The sequence below is a fragment of the Aulostomus chinensis genome, chromosome 22 (assembly GCF_037954235.1).
Source record: "Aulostomus chinensis isolate RoL2024-O1b breed Wild chromosome 22, RoL_Achi_v1.0, whole genome shotgun sequence".
In the NCBI taxonomy this organism is placed as follows: Eukaryota; Metazoa; Chordata; class Actinopteri; order Syngnathiformes; family Aulostomidae; genus Aulostomus; species Aulostomus chinensis.
Window position 1 is genome coordinate 24,018,126 of NC_141341.1, and position 25,235 is coordinate 24,043,360.

General features: G+C 43.3%; 2 protein-coding genes across 2 annotated transcripts; both read left to right on the forward strand.

Moving 5' to 3' along the window:
• The first annotated feature begins 111 nt into the window (after positions 1-111).
• On the forward strand, positions 112-9,688 carry tmem222b (transmembrane protein 222b). Its single transcript, XM_086192798.1, has 6 exons — positions 112-356; positions 1,036-1,120; positions 2,372-2,403; positions 2,477-2,573; positions 2,663-2,793; positions 5,967-9,688. Exons 1-6 carry the CDS (start codon positions 238-240, stop codon positions 6,052-6,054), a joined length of 552 nt encoding a protein of 183 aa, XP_086048924.1. The 5' UTR covers positions 112-237; the 3' UTR covers positions 6,055-9,688.
• Positions 9,689-10,787: 1,099 nt separating this feature from the next.
• tpbg1b (trophoblast glycoprotein 1b) lies at positions 10,788-14,088 on the forward strand. Its single transcript, XM_086193153.1, has 2 exons — positions 10,788-11,249; positions 12,420-14,088. Exons 1-2 carry the CDS (start codon positions 10,993-10,995, stop codon positions 13,267-13,269), a joined length of 1,107 nt encoding a protein of 368 aa, XP_086049279.1. The 5' UTR covers positions 10,788-10,992; the 3' UTR covers positions 13,270-14,088.
• Positions 14,089-25,235: the final 11,147 nt, after the last annotated feature.

Here is a 25,235-nt window from a genome sequence, read left to right on the forward strand (position 1 = left end):
TTGTAACCCTATTTTTATGCTCAAATTCCCGGTTGTATTTTACAAGGGCGTATAACTTGTCATGATTTTTTTTTTTATTTGAGCGATCACATTGACAATTTGCCTGTATTTATTATTAAGACGGGCAGACGTTGTGATCTTATTTTGAAAACAGAATGCAAGGTTCAACTCAGTATATCTGTCTGGCTTGACTCAGCTCTAAGTGGGACAAATGAAGTCCATCTTCCTCAGCTGGTGATGGCGGATGTTATGGAAAAAGACACTATGAAGAACTACCACATCGCTTCCGAGAAGATAAACCCAGAGATGAGTCGTTACCCGCATTGTATAGTATGGACACCCATCCCCGTACTATCGTAAGTTACAAACCAGAAAGATAGGGAACCCAGTGACAGTCCCCATTGGCCTGGCTAGCTAGCTAGCTAGCAGCTCCCAGTACACGATCCTGTTGCTGCTGTCTGATACACTTTCACTAACCTGTTTTATCAACGTGGCGTTACTGTTATTTAAAAATATAACTTCTCAATGTTGAAATGACGAGAACATTTGAAAATAGGGCTTAATTAACCTACACATATAACGTATTTAAATGAATAAACCGCTTATTACATAGAAAGTTAGCCAGAAAGGCTCCTCCAAGAGATAGTTTATGGACCGTAAAAGTTTTCTCTGAGGGTTAATATTATTTAGGTTTTAAAGTCATTTTCATCACTGTTGCCAGACAACTTTTATTGATCTATTGCCTTGCTGTGTATTTGGTTGTAGTTAGTGTACTTCGAGTATTTCAAACGTTTGAATTTCTTGTGTTGTATTTATGTTGAGTAACAAATGTATAAATATTGCGCAGTTTGCTGTGCTTGCTGCGTATTTGTGTTGGAGTCCTACGGAGGAGACTCAGGGGCACATGTGGTTGACAGTATATTTAGGTTTATTTCTGAGAACAAAGACATATTCCTGAAAGAATATCTGATTTATCCTCAGACTTAAGACTGTGTTGTTTTTTATGTTAATTGATTGTCAGTATGAAAATTTCAGATGGTTGCTTCCATTCATTGGACACATGGGCATCTGCACTTCCACTGGTGTCATACGAGACTTTGCTGGACCCTACTTTGTCTCAGTGAGTAATGACTTGATGTTGCATTATTCTGTTGGGAAAATATTGTATGCAAACTGTATGTAATGTGAACATACAGCACCTATACTGTACTGCACAGTTAATTAGAAGCTCTACTGGACTGGCCCCGCCCCACTGAACAGATGTGGGGAAATACAGTGAATATGAGGTTTGGGGATAATACATTTTTTTGAATATTTAACAAAACATAGGTGCCGCTATGTTTTGCTGTCCCTCAGGGTCACAGGCACACATTGTGCTAGTAGCTTTACTGTTCTCTGCACTTTATCAGTAAAGGCAGAAGCGACAAGGGGGGTGTGTGTGCACACGCGAGAGTATACCTGGCAACCCAATATTACTCTGGGTACTTACTGAACCAAAAAATGTTGTTCAGTTATAATTTAATGCATTGGTTGTGTATCACTAATTTATGACCTCCAGGAACCAAAAGAGTTACAGAATGTTTGAAGGATCTTCTCAGACACATCCATTTATCCATGTTCTAGGGAGAGGGAGAACATACAAATACCACACAAAAAGACCCCATGCTCAAGCCGGGGCTCGAATCCCAAACCTTCTTGCTGTGAGGTGACGGTGCTAACCACTGCACCATCGTGCCACCCCTCTTCTCAAACCCCTCTCTGCTAATTAACCATTCTCTCTACTGTCTCAGTTATATAATTTCAATCTGTTTACAATACTCATAGTTTAGCCAAAAAATATAGCTAAATACTCAATCTAGCAAATATGTATTGCTTTATGTTGCATGAGATCTGACATTAAAAAATGACATATTTTAGAAAATATTCCTACAATCTGAAGAAATTACAACATTTCTTCTTTGCCCATCAAGACCAGGGACAGTGATTAATTTTGAAGATTTGTCAAAATGAAAATCTTGGACTTGTCTTTGTGAAGGAGCCTGTAATAGGAATAAATTTCCAGTTGAGCAAAACTTTCTTGTAACTGCATTTTCCAAACAGTTTGTCAAATCTTATAACAATGACACACACCATGCAATGATTAAACAAGAAGTCCAGAGGCCTGTCTTTTTCCAAAAGTAGTTGATTGTGCTATGAGTTGATAGTGATGGTTCTTCACATTGAGAAAATTATTTTTGGTTCAAAAATCTGTTTTTAGCCAAATCCCTCTGTGCATGCTCCCCTGTGGTGTTTTTAATCTTTCTACATTGTAGTGTTAGAAAATACATTGAGCAGCATTTTTGAAATAAGTAAATGTCTGTTTTTGTTGCAGGAAGACAATATGGCTTTTGGAAGACCAACAAAGTGAGTAAATGTAATGTCTTAGACTGAGCTTTTCTGCATCTGCTCTGCAGTTAAGGTGTCTATTTAATTGAAGGTACTGGATGCTGGATGTTAGCAAAGTCTATGCGAGTGGCTCCAATGCTTGGGACACAGCTGTGCATGATGCTTCAGAGGAGTACAAGCACAGGATGGTAAATACATGATTTTATTGACAAGTCTATTGCTTATTGCATATATCAGAAAAAACAACTAATTATGTGTACTGTGGTTTTCTCCAAAGCACAACCTCTGCTGTGACAACTGTCACTCACATGTTGCTATGGCTCTGAATCTGATGCGATATGAAAACAGCACCTCTTGGAACATGGTCAACCTTTGCCTCCTTGCTCTGATCCATGGGAAGCATGTCAGGTGAGGAAGGAGAACTGGACTGAGACTGATTGATAGTGAAGAAAAGTTTGAAGTTGTATTCAAACCACTGAATTCAGTACACGCAAGTGGTATTCAAAATTAGAGAGATGGCAATTTATTTTTCCCAAAACAATATTGATTTTCTAGTTTTTTAATACTTTTTTAAAGTAATAACAGGATCCATCTAAAATGGGAATGAGTTGTTGTTTATTCAACTACTGGAGCCAAAAGTGGATGTAATAAATTTGTTCAATACATACAGATCTGGTCACTGTTGGGGCTGAAATGCAGTACACTATGTGACTAGGTGGTCCTGCGGGATGGACAGAACAGCAGTGTAAGAGCTTAAAAATCCTGCTTCACATTATGCGTCACAGAGCGACCCAGTGAGAAGACCTGAGATTGAACCCTGCACATCACCTGAACCAATTAGTTTTATGTGACATGACTATAAAGTCAAATAAAAGGATGTTGGAAAATTTGTGATTGAAATCACAGAGTATGGTTAAAAAAGTTGTTATCAGCTATACAATGCAAGCAAATGTTTTAACTTTAATTGAATAATGATGATCATGATTGACAAATGATTATTAGATAGTTCCAGGGATGCATGTCTGTACTTGTGCAGTAACTAGCGGAGGCATAGAAGCAATTAAAGCTGCAAGCAACGTTGTTAGGGCCTGAGCCCCTGTGTGGCCTGTGGCCGTGTCCTTGACACCGGCCTGAATCCAACGGTGTCTTGGTGAAATCCCTGGGCCTTGTAGTTTAGGAGTTAGAAGCCTGAGTCTGATCAGAGAGTGAGAGCAGAGCTGAGAGCTGGCCCTTTAAGAACCCCTCCTTGACTGCACTGTCTCTGATCTGTGCTAGAGTGAGAGCAGAGCTGAGAGCTGGCCCTTTAAGAACCCCTCCCCCACTGCTCTGTCTTTGATCTGTGCTAGAGTGAGAGCAGAGCTGAGAGCTGGCCCTTTAAGAACCCCTCCCCCACTGCTCTGTCTTTGATCTGTGCTAGAGTGAGAGCAGAGCTGAGAGCTGGCCCTTTAAGAACCCCTCCCCCACTGCTCTGTCTTTGATCTGTGCTAGAGTGAGAGCAGAGCTGAGAGCTGGCCCTTTAAGAACCCCTCCCCCACTGCTCTGTCTTTGATCTGTGCTAGAGTGAGAGCAGAGCTGAGAGCTGGCCCTTTAAGAACCCCTCCCCCACTGCTCTGTCTTTGATCTGTGCTAGAGTGGAGAGCAGAGGACGATTAACAGAATTGTAGTGTGGAAAAGCTGAATAAGTCGGCATACGTTGGTCAAAAGTCACACATAATACCATATTTTTGTAGGGATTTTTGTCAGGAATGCAGTGGTGTGTTTGTAAAAGCTGTGGGATGTATGGTGTAGACGTGAGGAGCATTAGTTTGACAGTATGTACCCTGAGAGGACACGGTCTCCCCATAGACTTCCATTGTAAGCGTGAAACGTGTCTCCCCCACTTTGAGGGCTTGTAAAATCCAAACCGAGTAATTCATATAAAAACCTTTAGCAACTTTTAATCAGCACAGTTGGGAGAGTAATGTGTGAAAGTTTGGAAGCAATAACATTAATGCCCTAGGAGGAGATAGATTTTGTTGGGGGAGTAAAAAAAGTCCTCATTTTGACAGTTTTGTCCAAATTGTGGACATTCTGTTGTAGAAAGGTGAGAGGTCAGAGTGTATAAATTGTTCGTCTTGATGAGACGAGTCCAACGGTGTTGGTCCCATGTTTGTTGGATATTCGTGGGAGGAGTTATAGTGCTCCAAATTATCTTGTAGTTGTGTGGCTCCCTAGGTGGCGCTATTGACTTTTGTGGTGTTTTTCTTTTTGATTAGTGAATGTTTAGCCAGACCGGACAATTGTGCCGAATTTCAGTGAATTTCATGCATGTTCAGGGGGTGAAATTAGATTATGCTCATAATGCTCATATTGCGCGCGCTCATTGACAGCAAGAACAGTCCAGGACCAGGTTCTGAATGGTGTGGATGTGAAAACCGTCTCCGGGCCGTCTGGCCGAGCTGCCTCATGGGTTTGGGGGGGGGGCTGGGACACTGTTTAGTGTGTGTTTTTAGTGTTTTTAGTGCTGCTAATGTGTTGCTCTGCTGAGCAAACATAATAGGGTCTTTGTCTGAAGTACCTTCAGACAAAGACCCTAAATACTCTGTTTAACATAGTATTGTACAGAACCCCACAGCCATGCAAAAATTTGGTCTAGTGTGTAGAGCCCTTTCCTATTGGAATTTTTTTTTTTTTTAATGAGGGCCAGTTAAACATAAAACATTGTATGTTCTGAAATAATTTTAAAAACAGCCCCACCACTATTACACTAATGCTTGTTTACATTGTAGTGCTGTCCCACCTCACAAAGTGTAAACTCAACAGCTTTGGGCACTAAAACTCTGTCTGCTACTGGCTCAAAGGTGCACCTTTTATGTATAAAAGTAAAAGTTGAATCCATTAAGTTTTTGAGCAAGTTAGGTACCAGTTGTTTTTTTGTTTTTGTTTTTGTTTTTTGGAGCGGGGTGGGGGTTGGGGTTACACTTGAATGTACTCCTCTTGGGTTGAGCAGATCATCTCACCCCTAAGCTGTAAGTTTATTTTAAACAGCGTTACCATGGCAAGGTGGCCAATTTTGATATTTTGCTACTGAACAGGAAATTGTAAACTCTAAATGGTAAGATTTTTTTCCTAATTTCACACATTTGATGAAAGTCCTAATGAAATCAGCATGCTTGCTTTAAGTCCTAGCCACCTCGTGGTTACAAGAAATCAACCAGATTTAACAAACATCATTTTAGTTACATCAGTGTTACAAAACCTGATGTACAGCGCCATAATATATTTTAAGTGTGTGTTCTTTTCTGCCAGCTTCCTTTTACAGTGAGTTAGGCTTTTGTTTGAGTTTGCCTGAATGGAGATACTATGTGCTCTCTGAGTACCCTCTATTGTATTTGTCCTGTCACAGTTCTTCATTCATAGCAGTTGGTCATTTTACCACTCTGTGAATGATTGATATGATTAAAGTAACATCTGTGCATAGTGGCTGTGCTGAAATAGTTGCCATGGTTACAACAAGCACTGCAATAATAATTTGATGTGCCATGTTTTCGACAGGAAACTGTTATAGCAATCATATAGTCTGTCTCTCCGTTCTCACCCAGCTGTGTAGGCTTCCTAAAGACTTGGCTGCCTTTCCTGATGCTGATGGGCATCATCCTGACAGTGGCTCTGGCCCTCAACCTTCGGTGACCTGGGCGTCAGTCTCACAACAGCATGAAAACCCTGTGGGTCTGATGTGTGAGGGGGCATCACACTGTGTTAAAAGCAGCCAAGGATGTGAAGGTTATTTCCTACCAAGAGAAGATATTTGAACAGGAAGACCAAAGTAACCAACATAAAGTACCCCAACACACTTGGTTTATGGAAAGCAGGTGGGCTGTTAACTAGCGTTTCACCAGTGAAGCTGGAAACGCCATGGTGATGTAAATTCATTCATCGTCTTTTATTTTGATGGACTGAATATCCCCCCACCATCTCAACCACAAAAACTAGAAGGGTCACACAAACACACTCAATGGATTACGTCTGAAGAAAGCCTAACAGCAGATTTGAGCCAGTGCCACCTGCAAAGTCTGGAATAACCCAGCTTTATTTAAAATTGAATGTATGTTCATCTCTGAGGCAAACATCCATGCCTTGCGTCAAGATTTGAATCATCTTATTTTTTAATGGATTGTCAGTGTAATCCCTTGATTCAGTGCTATCGAGTCCCATTTTCTACTGGGTGGCACAAACATGCTCACTCAATTACATGCCTTTCTAGGGAATTTATTCCTTTGCCTGCTTTAATTTTCTTCTGCTGCACTGCAACCTAAAACCTGAAAAATTTCAGGGAAGTCTGTATTTCTGTGCAATTTTTTTTTTTTTTTTTACTATATATTAACTCCATAGAAGCCTACATCTTTTGATGTGTCCATTGTGTCTTTTTAGATGGATCACCTCACTACTCATGTAAGTTTTACAGTGAATGTTTTCATACATTAACATGCAACTGTAGCAGTCTTCGTTGAATTTAGCTGTTGAAAGTGGCGAATGATTAAGGCTCCTTTAGGTTTTCTATGATTGTGCTGAAGGGAGGAGATCCAGCTGTGTCCTAAAATATGTAATCTGTTTTCAAGCAGAAACTGTTGTTGATTACCCCGAAATTGTCCAATATTATTTGTCCAATATATATATTTTTTTTTACCTGGAAGGGTGTTTTGTTTTTCATGACTACTTTTAGAAAATCAGTGCCTAAAAAAAAAACACCCTTTACACATTTTTTTGGGCCTATTTTAAAACAATAATTGCACACAATGCTTGGCACTCTGAGTCAGTTGTCATGGGTTTTGTTCCTAGATTTAAATCCCCTTGTTTGCAATCAAACAGAAGAACCTTAGATCCCTGTCTTAGTCCATGTTGCTGCGAGAAGCAGCAGGTAGCCAAGATCCTCAGGTTTTCATGTTCGCCAAGCTTCTGCTGAATACCCCAGTTCCCCTAGTGCCTGACCCAGTGTTGCTCCCGCTGTTTTCCACCACTGTAAATAAGATTATGTAACACCAACACTGTTTTTCAAAGCTTTCATGTGCACAGTCCAATAGTCTGCAATAATCCAAAGCAGATGTCACTACATGTGAGTTTTAGGCTGAAAAACTTTTAAAGGAAATAGGGATTAATGCCAGAGCTAGTGTGCTGGTACGGTGGTGCAGTGGTCAGCACTGTGGCCTCACAGCAAGAAGGTTCCGGGTTCGAGTCCCGGCTCGGGCACAATATCTTTCTGTGTGGAGTTTGCATGTTCTCCCTGTGCCTGTGTGGGTATGCAGGCTTCCTCCCACAGTCCAAAGACATGCAATTGGGGACTAGGCTGATTGAATACTATAAATTGACTGTAGGTGTGACTGTGAGTGTGAATGGTTGTCTGTCTCTATGTAATGGACTGGTAAACTGTCCAGGGTGAACCCTTGCCCGAAAGCCCTAAATCCACTGGGATAGGCTCCAGTGACCCTTAACAGGATAAGTGGAAGAAAATGGAAGGATGGCTAGAGCTAGCTAGCACATGCCAGTGTTTGAGCTCCTCATTGGGGTTCAGGCAATATTCTGTGACCTCTTGTGGGTGTGGGTGTGTGGGAGAGAGAGAGTGAACACCATGCTATCAGTAAGTATATTGAACACACATAACACTGTAGACCAGGTGCTCACTCTGTAGTTGAAATTACAGAATAATAGTTCTATTTCTGCTCTCTTGTAGTCCACTCCTGCTTACCTCATCTCTGCTCAGCAATGAAGCAGATTGGTGCCTGGATGAGTGTATCATGACCGCTTTTGGAGAGAACATATGATTGCATGTCTGCATGCATGAACTGTATGTAAATCTGAGTTAAGTTTAGAGAGTTCATATTCAATGAATAGTAAGCAGCATATCAATGCATCAGACTGCCTAGCAATTCAGTTATGTTTATTAGTACATATCTATACTCTGATAAGTGGTTAACCTTTGCAGGAACTAATAATAACAGAATGTGTAGCTGAAGAGTCAGTAGGTGAGTGCTGGCCTCATTTTGAAAAGTGGACACTTTTTATATCTCTTTACTTTTGCATTTTAATCGATACTTAAGTATTTTTGCATTTTTAAAGCTATATAACCCAAAAAGGGTTCTTCTGCTTTCAGGTACTCACAAACATTTGCGCCCCCCCCCCCCCATCACTTCTTGTCATACATTTGTATTTGTGTGTATATTTTTATTGATACTAATATTAACTGATGGTTAACTAACAGCAAAACTGCCCCCCCCCCAAAAAAACGCCTTTTACAAACTCTCAAGAGCGTTGTCCATTATACTCTATATCCAATGAACTCAAACAAACAAACTATAACCCATTCAGTTTAGCGCTGCTGCCAACAGGTGCAGATGAGAATGAGCAAGTTGGTTTGAATGCATCCTCCAGTTGGTCTTGCTTGGTGCGACCATGAATGAGTGCCAAAGCAGAAGATTGGAACTGAAAATATGTGGAGCATTAATGGTTGTAACCTGCTTCATTATAAACCACAATCTTTTAACGTTAACATGTGACTTACCCACCTCTGAAATTATCGGGAATTTCAGATTCTGGGGTTCAGAGAGGAAGAGCAGACCACTAACACTTCATTCATATCAGTTTTAGTGAATGTAATGTGTATTTGAAAATACAAACTGCTGTACTCTTAATGCCTCTGCAACATTTTCTTCTCTTTCCAAACCTACTGAATGTGTGTGTGGAAACTACCTGAGAATCAAACAAACCTGAAAATAGCTGCGGTTCTTGATAATTGTGTTAAATGCTGGAAAACGGTTGAACAACTCCTGCTTGAATATGGGACTTGTTCTTCAGTGAAAGAGCTCATTCATGACACTCAGAGCTGTTGAAAGTCCTGAATGAATGGAGCTCTGAGATAAGTTGTTGAAAATTTGACATTTTGTTCAATATTGTCACTGTTGTTGCTTTGGCTGGTTAAAAAAAAAACAGGAAGAAGAGGAAAGAGCTAGGGGAGTGTAAGAAAGCATTCATCTTGAGGGGTAACGGTGTGAAGGATCTTAGATGTTGCCTGCTGCTACAGTGCCTTGTAGTATCCAGGAGTCAGGTCCAGGAATGTGGAGACCTATGATCCCAGTGATTCATTCTGCAGACAAATGACAGTTTGCACACTATTCTTAGTGCCCTATCCATATATATTTTGTCATTAATTTCAAAACCTTTTGTTTTTCTAATCCCAAAAATATCTTCTGTGCTGCAGATCATATATCCTATGGGGACCCTGTTGAATCTTGTGTCAGCTGAATGTATTTATGACTAGAAAACCAATAAAGATGTCTATTATTGTAAACAGTTATGAAATTTGTCTCTCTCTTTTGGGGTTTTGTGTCATTGTTTGTTTGTTTTTTTATCCAAGCTGTCAGCAGGAGGGATAGTGTTTGGATGCCTGTGAGCCATGAAAGGCATTGCTGCCTCCTCCTCCTCAAAGTTTCTATAAATAACCTAAAAGTGTTTCAGGTGAAATAAGTAACTAGAATACACATGGGACCCTGCTTTGAAACGCCCAAATATCAAGTGGCTAAAAGTCTCCCTCAGTCAGAGGTCATTATCCCATAGAGACAAATTCAAGAAAAGGGGGGATCAAAGTCTGGCCATAAAACACCCTTCCCCCAATGATGACCACCTGGGTAGTGGGAATGTCAGGAGTGTGAGTATGTGTGTGTGTGTGGGGGGGGGGGGGGGGGGGATTCCCATTAAATCAATGATGGATAGAAACTGAGAATTCTTACTAAAACACCTCTGTAGTTGCATCTCATGTGACTTTTATACTTTTACCTTATTATAGTTCAAAGGAAACACTGTATTTTTGGACCTTCCTGTGGCCTGCCCATTTGTTAGTTGAAGTAAATCTATTGAAAACATGGCAAAAGCTGATAAAAAAAAATTGTGTACTTTCAAATTTGAAGCTTGACCACTTAAGCAGAAATTTGAAGGGAGCCTTTTGCCAGAAACGAATATTTTTAATTTTATTTAGTATACGGACCTAAGTACTGTGATACATGAGATATGAGAAAACAATTCATGTGTTTCACATGGGAGACTCGGTTAAAATGATGCTCAAAGGGATCATCAAATCACATCACATTTGCTGCTTTTTGCAATTTCATAGAAAAAAAATAAATACAACTCAGCTCAGGTGCAAGTTTTTATATTTGACGCCACTAGAAGAACACTCATAAATGTTATATGAAGATCTGAAAACGGACCAGTTCTCCTCCTTAATCATCCTGCCAGCTCCTCCGGGGCTGCTGGATCTGGACTGGCTGCAGGCGGGAGCGAAGCTCCTCCCCACAGATCTCTGCACAAGGCGATGGTCTTTTAACTTCATTGTTTGTAAAAGAAGCGACGCCCCACTTTCTGACTGCGAAGGATCCAACCCCCTCCTGATCTGATCAGCACGACCTCAGTTTTGTTCTCATGGATATCTTACCCAGCCTCCCGGCAGCACTTTCTGCTGCTGAGACACAAAGTTAAAGCGCCAACGGGACAGCCGATGATGATGATGTGTTGGTGGGGCTGATTAGCCTCTTTTCCTCCGTGTTTGTCATTTTGAACCCTACACTCTTACTCTCCGACATGCTTGACGCCGCGCGCAGCTTCGTCCTCTGCGCGCTCCTCCTGGGTTGCGTTCACGCGGCGTGTCCTCCGCGCTGCGAGTGCTCGGAGGCGGCACACACCGTGAAGTGCGTCCTCAAGGACTTAAGGAGCATCCCGACTGGGATCCCAGGATACACCAGGAATCTATTCATTACTGGGAATCGGATCAGTCGAATCGGCCCGGAATCTCTCAAAGGCCTGGAAAACGTGACCAACCTGTCTCTGAGCAATAACAGGTAAAATATCGTACTGTAGGCTCTTTATTGGCTCATCTAATGGTTAATAAGTAATTAGTAGTGCTTTGTAGGTCCACCATAATATCACATTTTTGAGGTCAGGTGGTGGAACAATCTTAAGCATCAAATCTGCTTTGTCTGTTCAATTAAATTAAGGCCCCCTCCCCAGGCTGGTGACAACTTTAAAACAGCTGCTATTAAAAGCACATTTGCAACTGCAGATTATTTTCAGGGCCATTTATGAACTTCTATAACTTAAATGCCACATTTTAAAGAAGGAATGTTTGAATACTTTCCTCTCCTATATATTATAATATATTTATAACAAGTCACCATTTCTGCAGGTATAAATGTTGTTGTCAGTTGTAAATAGTTATGAGTTGAAAACAAAACAAAGAGAAAATGTGTGCGTCCAGGGGAAAATGAAGAAGAAGGTGCTGGAAGCTAAACTGTAAACACTGGAAGTGGAAAGTCTGCAGTCTTAAACGGAGCTTAAGTGTGCAGTGCTTCCTCTCCTTCTATGAGTTTAAATAAACCATCAGCAAATGTTATTGCATGCAATTATGAATGTACATAAAATGTAATGAGTGGTCCAGATAATAGCCAAAGTGTTGATAAAGTGTTTCTAAATAGATTTTGGTACCTTTGTAGAGCTTCAGTGGTGAACACTGGAGGTGACAATTTCATGACGTCCAATAACAAATGAAAGTGTGATATTGGAGGATATCATTTGCATATTCAGCTCAATAATTATCACTGCAAGGGAAGGTATGTTTTCGGTGGCATTTGTCAATCTGTTTGCAAAATTATGCAAAAACTATGACACTGAATATCACTAAAATTGTTGAGAGTTATAGTAGAGACATAACTCACTGAATTTTGAGCCAGATCCATTGAACATGATAAAAAAGTGGCATTTTTAAAAGGTATTTCATTCCTGGTTTAGCTTAGGTTTCCTTGGCAAGGGGAAGCAGTCTCCTAGTGCGCTTTCCATCTTCTTGTTCTTCTTGTTCTTCTTGTTCCTGTTCTTCTTCTTCTTCTTCTTATTATTATTATTTTTATCATTATTATTAATTGATTTAAATTCAGTTCTGACCGAGACATTTTTCTGCATTTGGAAAGATATATTTAAAAGTGTGAATCTCTTCTAATAAATCTCCTCAAATCCAGAATTTCAGAAGTGGAATCACACACATTTGCGAGCCTCCACAACCTCCGCTCTCTTGATTTGAGCAACAACCAGCTTGCCGTCATTCATCCCGAAGCCTTTACTGTCCTCACCCAGTCTCTGCGGGAGCTCAACCTGAGTCGCGCCCTCTACAACCACTCGTCAGTGACGGACTTGGCCACTTCCCTCCGCTGGAGCTCTCTGGGGAGCCTACAGGGACTGGACTTGTCTGACAACGGGCTCATGTATTTACCTTCTCGCATCTTCTCACACTTGACCAGTTTGCAGCGGCTTCAGCTTTCCAACAACTCCCTGGGGGCCATCCACAATGCCACTCTGTCAGGCCTGGAGCACTTGCAGGAGTTGGATCTGTCCCTGAATGCCCTAAAGAATGTGCCAGAGGAGGGTCTGCAAGAGCTGGATTTGCTCCCCACAGCTGAGCTTGTGCTTGGGGAGAACCCTTTCACATGCACATGTGGAATTGAACCTTTCACCAGTTGGCTCAACAGGTCCAAGGGACGGATTAGGGATGCAGAGGAGCTGGTGTGTGCCTTCCCAGTCAGCATGAGAAACACATCCATGCTTACTGCAGGCACATTAAGTTTGGGATGCCAACGAAGGGCTGCAGGGGCAGACCTTGCCTTGCAGACCTCATATGTCTTCTTGGGTATAGTCCTTGGCTTTGTAGGCCTCATTTTCCTCTTTGTACTGTATCTCAACCGCAGAGGCATCAAGAAGCGAATCTATGACATGCGTGATGCCTGCAGAGAAGTGTGGGAAGGATACCACTATCGCTTTGAGATTGACTCAGATCCGAGACTGTCACAGGTCTCCACAAGCACTGACATGTAAGAGGAAAATTGTGTATTTTCTTATCAACTGGACTTCTTTTCTAATGCATTTATCAGTAGAAAAATGTACAAATGTATAGATGTGTTTGTAAATATACGTGTTAATAATATTAGCCTTGTTGATTAAAGACTACATTGCCCATTCTCCCTTTTTACAAGATACACTTTTAATATTTTGAGTTTGTATATTCCTGCAAGGTTTTATGTCCTCAAAAGAGCAACATTGAGTGCCTGAAGTCAGCAAGGTTCTTGTTCCCTGACACGGAATTGTGTCTACATGGACTCCAGTAATTTCTGCCTGGACTGGATATATACATGGATTAGTATGCAACTGGATTTCATTTTTGGAATGTAAAAGGGAAGAAAACACTGCAATAAAAACCCTTAATATTAGAATATAAAGCTCTGGGACATGTTCAATCCTCAAGACAAGACTCACTGATAGACGGCTATTGTTCTGTGTTACAGCTATGCCCAATGCTGCCTTAACTGCATTCCTCTTGTGGCATAACATAGTCCATTTTATTCACTCCAGACCAGTTAATTGAAACATGCCTGGTGTGCATTTCCTTTTTTGCGACAAATTTACAATTTGTTAAAATTCATATGAAAAATTAATATAACTACAACAACTACCAAGCTTGGACACCCTGTGCCACCCACCCCCCAAAAAGAATGTTGAGTTCACAATAATAATTAGTAGGCTGATGGCAGAATTCCACCCCTCTACACTATCATAATAGGAATCAGCATATTACTGGATATTAAATCACTATGATACTAATATATAATACACAGTCTTCTGAGCTTGTACCCATACCCTCGTTCGCTATACCTTTCTGGAATCAAATTTCTAGATTTTCTTGATGGGTGGGGGGAGGGGGTGACGACACATTTGCTCAACCTGTACTCCCCCCACCACTCCACCAGCCACCCCCTAGATTTTTCACTAAACTGCTTTTTTTTTCAGCTCTCAGTTTTATTGTCAGAATGATGAAAACCAGCCATGGGCTGAGGTCGTTGAAAGCAATCTCCCTACTCCAAAGACAGCAGTCCTTCTGAAGGCTCTGTGAGAAAACTGGCTTTGCATGATTTTTCTGTTCTTTTTTCCTTCATTGATAACACAGATGATTTTCCTACACCAGCTACATTGTTTCTTTCAACAGTTTAAATATCTGCCTTTTATATCAAGACATATGCCATCCTAGTGGAAGAGCAATTGTTTGAAATGTAGATGCCTCTCAGTTTATATGCATGCGGTATATACACAACACAAGTCATACTAGTGACTGAATTATTCCTGACAAAATAAAAGTATCTTGATATGGTAAATGGACTCAATTTATAGAGCGCTTTTCTCCCTTAGCGGCACTCAAAGCGCTTCACAGTGTCAGTTCATTCACACACACACTGATGGTGGAGGCTGCCATGCAAGGTGCCAACCTACTCATCAGGAGCAATTAGGGGTCCAGTATCTTGCTCAAGGACACTTCTACATGGTCACCAGGGTCAAGGATTGAACCAGCGATCCTTTAGTTATTAGACGGCCTCTCTACCCCTGAGCCATGCCGTCCATATCGTAAATGTCATATTTTTCTAAACGACTGTACGATGAGAGAAACAATTTTTTTTTTCTCTGTGGCTTTTTGACTTGAGGCAAACTGACAGATGGACAGTGAGAGGGACACTGGCAGACTGCCTTTCTTCCAAGTGTTTATTGGCTAAATTGCTTGCTATCTAGGTATTTGCAGAGGAGGAGAGGGGGAGAGGAACTGATAGTTTGAAGCTAAAGTAGCATCTTCATCCTTTCAGGATGTTTCCCAAATAACCCAGAGATGTTTCTCACATGGTGCCATTCTCACTGTGTGTAATGACCAAATAAAGCTTCAGAAAGTTCTTCTTACTGCAGGTTCATTCTTTGCAAATGCAGCATGCAGAAAAAATATGTATTCCTGATGTATGTAAGGTATAATTTCTCTCTGCAGAGGCACCACATCAAGAGGCATTTACCAGCTGAGGAGAAAACAACTGAGGCTCTCTTTGTTTTCCAGTGCCAAAAGAGTCTGTGTCCCTACACAGCTATCATGCTCTGGCGTTAAAGGCTTCACTCATGATGACATTGCAGAGCAGCTATTGTCTAAATGGCATCATTCTTAATTATTGTCTGTTAGGGGAAAATCCCAGGGGAAGTTTTAATTTGCTATTGTCACATTAAGCCAGCCATGGGATATTGATGCAAACTGTCAGAGAGGAGAAAAAAAAAAAAGATTATTCACTATCCTTGAAAATTATTTATTTATTTCAGTCATTATTAAACTATATATAAGGAACTCTGTCTTTAAATGAGTGTGGCTTAACTTTATGGTTTATTTGCCATTGTCTGTGTCAGATTGTCTAGGTAGGAATTCAGTGGGGGGGGGGGGGCTGATGCTACACAGGAGATAGGCTTGTTAAAACAGAGGTAGTCTCTTATCGTAGCTCTCTCACTCTGTTGTCTGATTAAAAGATCACACCTTTCTTTGATCTACCATGTTTCATATTACCACAAGACATCCCTCTCACCATTGAGGTTTCTTTCAAGGAAGCAGCACCTTTAGATTATATAAAATTATTTTTGAATAAACTTTATGTTGTTGGAGTCCTTGCTGCATATGGTTTCAGCTGTTGAAAAAGGCAAAAAATATTAGGGTTTACGTTTTGGTTTTGAGAATGTTCCACTGGAGCACAGCAGGCTTTTAAAATTTTGTACGCCTTCTAGTCTCAGGGAACATCTTGGCACCATTACATGGGTTTAATGTCCATGATAGGAAATATGCCTTAAAAGTGAACAGCACATCTGTGAGGAATTGAACATGTTAAAAAAGAGACCACAACAGTCAGCAGCATGTTGACAGAGACAAAGCGAAATCTACTCTCACCCACTGGCACTGTATGACTCATACAGCAACTTCAAGGCAAAGGACACATAATGTTATATCCATCCATTCATCCATCTTCTTCCACTTATCTTGGGTCAGGTTGCAGGGGCAGCAGCCTAAGCAGATGCCACCACCCTAGTTTGCGAATCCAGAGGCACCGAACACGCAATGCTGCAGAGTCCATCCATCCATCGTCTTCCGCTTATTCCTGTTAAGGGTCACCAGGGGGGCTGGAGCCTATCCCAGCGGCTACGAGCAAGAGGCAGGGTACACCCTGGACAGGTCGCTAGCGTATCGCAGGGCCAACATATATAGACAGACAACCATTCACACTCCCATTCATATCTAAGGTCGATTTAGAGTATCCAATTAGCCAAGTCCCTAATTGCATGTCTTTGGATGGTGGGAAGAAGCTGGAGTACCTGGAGAGGACCCATGCAGGCACAGGGGGAACATGCAAACTCCACACAGAAAGATCCCGTGCCCGAACCGGGACTCAAACCCGGAATCTTCTTGCTGTGAGGCGACAGTGCTAACCACTGCACCACCATGCCGCCTGCTGCAAAGTCATGTCAACCAAGACAGTCCCACAGCATCCTTGAGGAACTCTGGGCGGATCTCATGCAAACCCAAGGCCCTGCCACTTTTTGAAAACCTTAGCAAACTCAGCCTCAGAGATAGGTGACCCTGCCATAGAGTCCTCAGGCACTGCTTCCTCATTGGAAGATGTGTCAGTGCGATTGAGGAGGTCCTCGAAATATTCCCTCCACTGGTCCACAACATCTTGAGTCAAGGTCAGCAGCACACTGCCTGCACCATACATGGTGTTGACAATGCACTGCTTCCCCCTCCTGAGACAATGGATCAGAATCTCTACAAAGATGTCCAGAAGTCATTCTCCATGGCCTTGCCAAACTCGTCCCATGTCCGAGTTTCTTGATGGCATCCCTTTCTGCTGGTGTCCACTAATTGGGTCTGAGATTGCTACCACAACAGGCACCGACCACCTTATGGCCACAGCTCCATTCGACTGCCTCAACAATTGAGGCACAGAGCACTGCCCACTCAGACTCAATGTCCGCTGCCTCCCTCAGAACATGGTTGAAACTCTCCTGGAGGTGGGACTTGAAACTCCCTCTGACAGGAAACTCCACCAGATGTTCACAGCAGACCCTCACGATGCGTTTGGGCTTGCCAGGTCTGGCCGGCATCCTCCCCCACCATCGGAGCCAACTCACCAACAGGTGATGATCGGTTGACAGTTCCGCCCCTCTCTTCACCCGAGTGTCCCAAGATGACTGCAAGTCCGATGACATGACCACAAAATTGAACATCAAACTATGGCCCAGGCTGTCCTGGTGCCAAGTCTGCATCTGGACATCCTTATGCCTGAATATGGTGTTCATTATGGACAATCCGTGACGAGCACAGAAGTTCAATAGCAAAGTACCACTCAGATGGGAGGGGGGGCATTCATCCTGGTCACACCTCTTCAGGTGTCACTGTCATCACCAACATGAGTGTTGAAGTCCCTTAGCAGAAAAAGGGAAACTACAGGGGCATTCCCCAGTCTAATCCAAACGGGGGGAGGGGGGATACTCTGAACTGCTATTTCTCCTTTCCCACTAGAAAGGTGACATTTGATGAGCTTAGAGCAACTGCAGCTGAGGATTGGTCCGCCAAAGTCTCTGCTCTTGACTGCCACCCATACCACACAGCACCGACCCCTTTGGCCCCTCCCATCAGCAGTGAGCCCATTGGAGGGGGGGACCAACATTTCCTCTTCGCATGTGTGTGGGCCTGGCCACCTGGTGACCCAAGTCCAGGCGAGGGAAACTCTGTCCAACTTTGTTGATTGTCATTTGGGTCTTTTGAGCTACTATTTGTCTGGTCCCTTCCCTAGGATCTGTTTGTCTTGGATGACTCTACCAGGGGCATAAAAGCCCCCGACAATTTAGCTCCCAGTATCATTGGGATATGTAAACTCTTCCAAGGGGATAAGCCAAAGGAGGAGATATTATACCAGGGTATGAACTAGTATTCGGTGGCACAGTGGTTAGCACTGTTGCCTCACAGCCAGAAGGTTCCTGGTTCGAGTCCCAGCTCAAGCACGGAATCTTCCTGTGTGCATGTTCTCCCCGTGCCTGTGTGGGTGCTCCGTCTGTCTCTATATGTTGGACCTGTCCAGGGTGTACCCTGCATCTCACCTGAAAGCCACTGGGATAGGCTGTAGCCCCCCTGTGACCCTTAACAGGATAAGCAGAAGAAAATGGATGGATGGACTAGTATTGATGATGCTACTTAGAGTGCTTTCTCACCTTCCTTGTTTGCTCCAGACTTTTGGACTTTCCAGATTGTCCGGAGCAAATTGATAGATGTGAAAGCTCCACCGGACCACGGTCTGGACAAAGGACCAAGTCTTTGGTCCTGCCTCAGGAGGTTGTCTCGGTCCGGATTATGCTGGTCCAAAGTCCGCTACTGTGTAATGTGAAAGCATTTTTCTGACTATCGGACCACAAGCAGGATACGTGTTATATTTAAACGTCTCGTTCCCGCCGAAAAAACATAAACAAAGCAAAGATGAGCTGTGGTAACACTTGGGGGGAGGAGGAAATTAAATACTTCATTCAGATATTGTCAGAGGACGAAATACCAAATGAACTGGAGAAGACCCACCGGAACTCAGAGACGTTTCGTGTTTTTTCGGAGAGGCTTGCGGTCTTCGCCTCCTTGCCTGCCTGCATCAAAATATCAAGCACATCATAAAGACGTTATTCATTTGATGACATCGCACGACTCTCGCATATTGGGACTGTAGTAGTTGTTGTTGTTGATGCTGGAGGCGCAGCCAAAGTAGTGCGCGGGCAACAAGGTGAATCCGCGGATCCATGGTTGATGGTAACTTTTTTGCTGCGACCAAAACAAATACACTGCCAGAGCACTTCCGACACGGTAACGTCAGACGCATGCTCATCCACAAGACAATCAATGACAGGCGCCGACCTTGCAGTTAATGGCGTCATGATGTAGGTAGCTCCTTTGGTCCGCTTTCATAATAGCCACGAGAAAGCGAACTTTACTGGACTATATGAAAACAATGTAACAACTACAACAGGGTGGAGGCTCTTGTAAAGGCCGTAGTGCACGGCTTTAACCGCCGTTACTGGGAGCAGGGTCCGTTATGAGCCGAATCAGCAAGAATCAAGAATGAAGAAGAGGAGAGAAGAAGAAGAACCAAAACAGAAGCGAGGCTCACAGCGGCAATTGACGGCCACGCACGGAGAGCAGAATCGAGGCCTCAGACTAGGCAAGAGAAGGAAGCCCTCAGCCCAGACCACAGAAAGCGCACCACGCACACACCGGCCCAAGGGAGACAGCCCAGCTCCCGGTTACACCACACCGCTTTGTTTTGTAACCCGATCTGCTGACCAGCGAGACGCCATCATGCATGGCTGTCGGCTCCATAAAGGAGGGAGAGGAAGCGGAAAGGACGGAGAAGGATCCGACCAGGTCTATTTATAGGCGACCACTCACTAATTGTCTGCCAAACTGCCCCTCACGGTGGGGAGTGTAGCGCTATCCTGCCACACTTGCACTGGACCATTAGGTGAGAAAGTGCCCTGAAATAATCTTATACGACTATATTTGCAAGTTGCATAACACATAGTTGTGTGATATTTTGCTTCCAAGACTGCACTTTAAAAGCCAAACCATCCTCAATACAATGGATGTGAAGGTCTAGTCTTCTTTTCTTATCTGTTTTATGAGATCAATGGATTCATTTGCCTGGCTTTTCTGGATTTTGCCTATACATCATGTCTGACCAATCAGGTTAGGGAAAATGTTGACCAAACTGGTGAAGTGGTTCCAGTGGGCCACTAACCATTGTTGTGCTGCACTCTTCATCAATATGACGAATTGTCTTTGTTATAGGATGCATGCATGGAGTTCATACCGCTTGCCAAGTGCCCCTTAAACTCAACTGGCCTCCCATTTATCACCATTATTATGACTGGATAAAGCAACACATACTTCACTGCACATGTATGCACATGCCCCCCCCCCCCCCACACACACACACACACACATCATATTTCTTCACATGAACATTAACTGAAATTCTAACAAGGGCATTTCTACAGGCAGCGCAGTAGTGCAGCTGTTAGCACTGTCGCCTCACATCTTTCTGTTTGGAGTCTCCATGTTCTCCCTGTACCTGCATGGGTTCTCTCCGGATACTCCAGCTTCTTCCCAACGTCCAAAGACATGCAATTGGGAACTAGGCTGATTGGATACTCTAAATTGACCGTAGGTATGACTGTGAGTGTGAATGGTTGTCTGTTTATATGTGTTGGCCCTGCGATGGACAGGCAACCTGTCCAGGGTGTAACCGCTACCTGAAAGCTGCTGGGGTAGGCTCCAGCCCCCCCCCCCCCCCCCCAAGTTAAGCCAACCTGATTTTACATGTAAAAAAGGTACTATGGTGCACAAAAATTGTAAAAAAATTCAACAACAATTATTGGCAACATTCTAGCCACATACCTTTTGCTCAGTCAAATTTTTATGAGCGTTAACAACAGTTTAAACATACTATTAAATATCCGTTGCAAGAAATGAATTCAGAATCAGTTCTGCTTCTGGGAAAAAATAAACACTAGGCATCATCAATTTATTCAAGTGTAGCAGTTTGTCATATACTGCACCAGTGTCAGAGTTTCTCTTCTTCCTCCTCTTGTTTAACTTTCTTTAACATTTCCTGACGGCTAAACACTTGTCCTTGTGTTTATAGCACGTTACTACTTTGAAATGAGGAAGCTGGCAAAGTAGTGGAAAGGGGCTCGCATTAGGGGTCTGGACACACTGGCAGCTTCATATATATCCAATCATAGCAACAACAACAACAAAATCTCCTTTCATGGTTGACACAACAAGTTACTGGCTCAGTGGCAGTTAATGCTGGAGTCAGGAAACTTAATTTATTGTTACTTCCTAAAGCCAGCTTCTTGAACTTAAATTAATTGTTGGAAGATAATGTTTTGAGAGGGTGGCATGGCTAGGGGGTAGAGTGGCTGTCTACAGTGGCTTGTTTGATCCTCACTTCCCTCGGTGACCATATCGAAGTATCCTTGAGCAAGATACTGAGCCCCTAATTGCTCCTGATGAGTCCTGCGATGGATTGGCGACTTGTCAGGGTGTGCTGCACCTGTAGCCCAATGTCAGCTGGGATACGCTCCAGCCCCCCCACCCCAATGACCCTTAACGGATAAGCAGTATAGAAAATGAGATTTGGTTAATGCAGTTTCAGAAAACATCTTTGGTCATCATAATTTGAGCCTTGACTTGTCCAAACAATGGTTTAATCCTCAAAAAAATGCTACGCCAGCCTACCAATTCACTACAATTTGTTGTGCGAAGTGGACTTAACGGTCTGCTCTTTTTGGAGGTCTCAGCTCTCTCTGTGGCCATTGGGCTTTTAAATAAGATTGGGTGACTTTTTACTCATTTATTTATTCATTTTATCCTGTAAGAAGTTTTCTTTTGTTGCCTTTGTGGTTGTTTATTGGAGGATGATGTAAGGTATTCTTCAATATATGAGACATGTTCCCTCTGTGTCCAAGCTAGCCAGCCTCTTTTTCTCACTCTCTGGATGAGCCTGAGATGTAGTTTACATACTAAAATCCAGAGAGAACAATACAGTATAAAGATGAATTGTTTTGGTGAGGAACAAGCATAATGAAGCCCCTCCATTGATTAGAGATAGAGAGGAATAAGCTGCAGGATGATCCATTAAAAAGTCTCCCCTCTTGTCCTCTCTGAGAAATGGAATGGGGGCTGCACTGCTAGTTTATTATAAATGGCCTTGACCCATTTTGAAGATACTCACATATCCTGCAATACTTCATCATCTGCTTCACACATCAATAGGTTTGGTTGGAATTGAGCATAGCTGGACAAATACTGTAGTTCATGGAAAACCTGAGTCTTTAAAGACACTTGAGACTTTCGCTCTTTAGGGATCTATAACTTCTGCATATCCTCCTTAACTTTGTCCCATTGGTTAGTCAAACTCATATTAAAGTGAATGAAAGAAACCAGTGACATAATCATATAAGACTTAACCTAATCCTGCAGGGTTAGGTCAAGGTATATGGCAGGATTTTGTTGGTCAGTGTTCAAAAATATTACCAATATTTCACACAGGTACTGTATGATGTAAATTCCTGGATGTCAAATGGCTATTTAAAATTTTTTGTAGTGGTCCTAGTAATGTTTGTAATATTAGTTTTTGTAGAGTAAAATCATCTCTGCCAAACATTGCTGCCTGTTTACTAACAAGAACCAGTACAAGATAATATCTTTCCTGAATTGGCCCCCTGTGATGGCTCCCTCTTTAAATCAGAAAAGAATTTTCTCTCTTTCTGCATCTCTCTCCTTTTTTCCTATTCATTCATATCTCATACATACATGTTACTAATTTGACCTCTTGCCTAGAGTCTTGGTACTTTCTCAAATTTCATATCCATGATAATGCTGCTGCTGCTGCTGGAGGTGCCTGCAGACCTGCAGATTCTCAGACTGCTACCCTAAGTATCAGTATTAATATTAACATTTTCAGTATCTGTGTCAGTACTTTCAATACTGTACGAACATTAACATCAGCATTTTGTTTGTATTACTATCAGTGCAAACAATTCAGTGCTCATATTATGATGAAGTTTGTGGCTAACGTACCTGGTAGATGTTATTATTGCTTGCTTCACTATTCCAGTTGCAATCATTATTGTGTGAATATTGTTTGTGTGTGTGTGTGTTCGTCCTAACCATCCCCATCCCGTCCATTTAACTTTCCCTCTGTCCATCTTTCTGCTTCTCCCTCGTGAATGTCCCCCTGTCATACCACCCATTGTCTCTATCCCTCTCTTACCTTTCTTTGACTCCTTTTTCATGTTCTGATTCCCCCCAGTGGGCCATTCCCAGCGAGCATGGGTCTGCTCAACATTACTGCCAGTTAAAAGGGTAGTTTTTGCCACTGCTGTCACAAGACATGTGTGCTCATGGGGAACTGTTGGGTGTAAAATAATTGAAAGAGTGAAGTTCTAGATAGCTTCAGTTGTGATTTGTCATCGCCATCGTTGTCTTCCTCTTATCTGGTTGGTCCAGGTCGCGGGGGCAGCAGCCTCAGCAAGGAAGCCCAGACCGCCCTCTTCCCAGCCACTTCCACCTGCTCCTCCGGGGGAATCCCAAGGCGTTCCCAGGCCAGCCGAGAGATATAATCCCTCCAGCGTGCCCTGGGTCAGCTTCGAGGCCTCCTCCCGGTTGGGCATGCCAGGAACACCTCCCGCTTTAGCATCTTGTCTCGGCAGCTGACAGAGTTCATCCTCCAGAATGATTACATGGACACATCAGTACAGAAAGGCAGCATCCGTGGAGTGCCTGGCTGCTTGGAACATACAGGCGTCATCACCCAGCTCATCCATGAAGCCAGAGGGACAAGAGACAATCTGGCTGTCCTGTGGTTGGACCCGACCAATGCCTTTGGGTCCATACCTCATTGCTTAATCGAGATCACACTGCAGAAACATCATGTGCCCAGTAACATCTGCAACCTCATCCTGGACTACAACAACGACTTCAGGCTGAGAGTCTCTGCAGGGTCTGAATCATCCAGCTGGCATTGGCTAGAAAAGTGAATCATAACAGGCTGCACCATCTCCGTTACCCTTTTCGCCTTCACCACGAATATGGTTGTCAAATCAGCAGAGGTGGAATGCAAAGGCGCAAAGATGAAGTCTGGCTCGAGACAACCCCTGATCAGGGCCTTCATGGATGATCTCACCATCACAACTGCCTCAGTGCCTGGAAACAGATGGATCCTTCAAGGTCTAGAAAACGGATGAGCTTCAAGCCCAGCAAGTCTAGATGTCTGGTGATGAAAAAGGGACGTGTTGAAGACCAGTTCCACTACACACTAGCAGGAGTTACCATTCCATCCATCACAGAGCAGCTGGTGAAGAGCTTGGGAAAAGTGTTTGACTCTAGCTTCAAAGACTCCAATTTCATCAATAAGACATCAAAGACCTTGAAGAGTGGCTCAGGAAGGCAGACAAATCTAGTCTGCCAGGAAGATTTAGAGCCTGGATCTACCAACATGCCATCCAGCCAAGTATCCTGTGGCCACTGCTGATATATGAGGTCCCAATCACAACAGTCGAGGCATGGGAGAGAAGCATAAGTAGCCACCCTCGTAGATGGCTGGGTCTTCCCCGGAGCCTCAGCACTGTATGGAAGGAGCTGAGGCAGAGGGAGCTTGTGGGGAATGTGGCCAGAGGCCGTGCGGGTCTGGGCTACTTCCCCAGTGTTCAGGTGCGCAAAGCCAAGGGCAAAGAGAGGCGCCATCTTCTCCGGGAGGAGGTTCGAGCAGGTGTGGAAGAAGAGAGAGCAAGCAGGATGGTGGGGCTGAGGCAGCAAGGAGCATGGACAAAGTGGGAATCTGCACAGCAGCGAAGGGTCACCTGGGATAACATCCTGCGAGCAGACTACTACAAAGTCTGTTTCCTGATCCAAGCTGTGTACGATGGCCTACCGAGCCCAGCAAATCTCCATGTCTGGGGTAAAATCGAGACTCCAGCCTGTGCATTGTGCTCCGGAAGAGGATCCCTTGAACACATCCTCAGCTGCTGCCCAAAGGCACTTGCAGATGGTTGCTATCGATGGCGGCATAACCAGGTGCTCAAAGCAGTTGCAGAGGTGATAGCCTTGGCCATAATCACCAGTAGGCAACGCAGCCCAAAGCCCATCACCTTCATCAAGGCAGGAGAGAGGCACCGCCCACAGCCTGGATCAGCACCTGGCCTCCTCGCTGCAGCAGCCTCTCTACCTTTAAGAGCAGACTTAAGACCTCCCTGATTGATAAAGCTTATAGTTACAGAGTCCAGCCAAAAATGAATTTCAAATTATGCCAATATACGGGTCATTGAAATGCTGATGTGAAAGGAGTGTGGGCCAATTTCTAGTCTTGATGTCAAGTTGGAGTGCTGGATCTTTATCC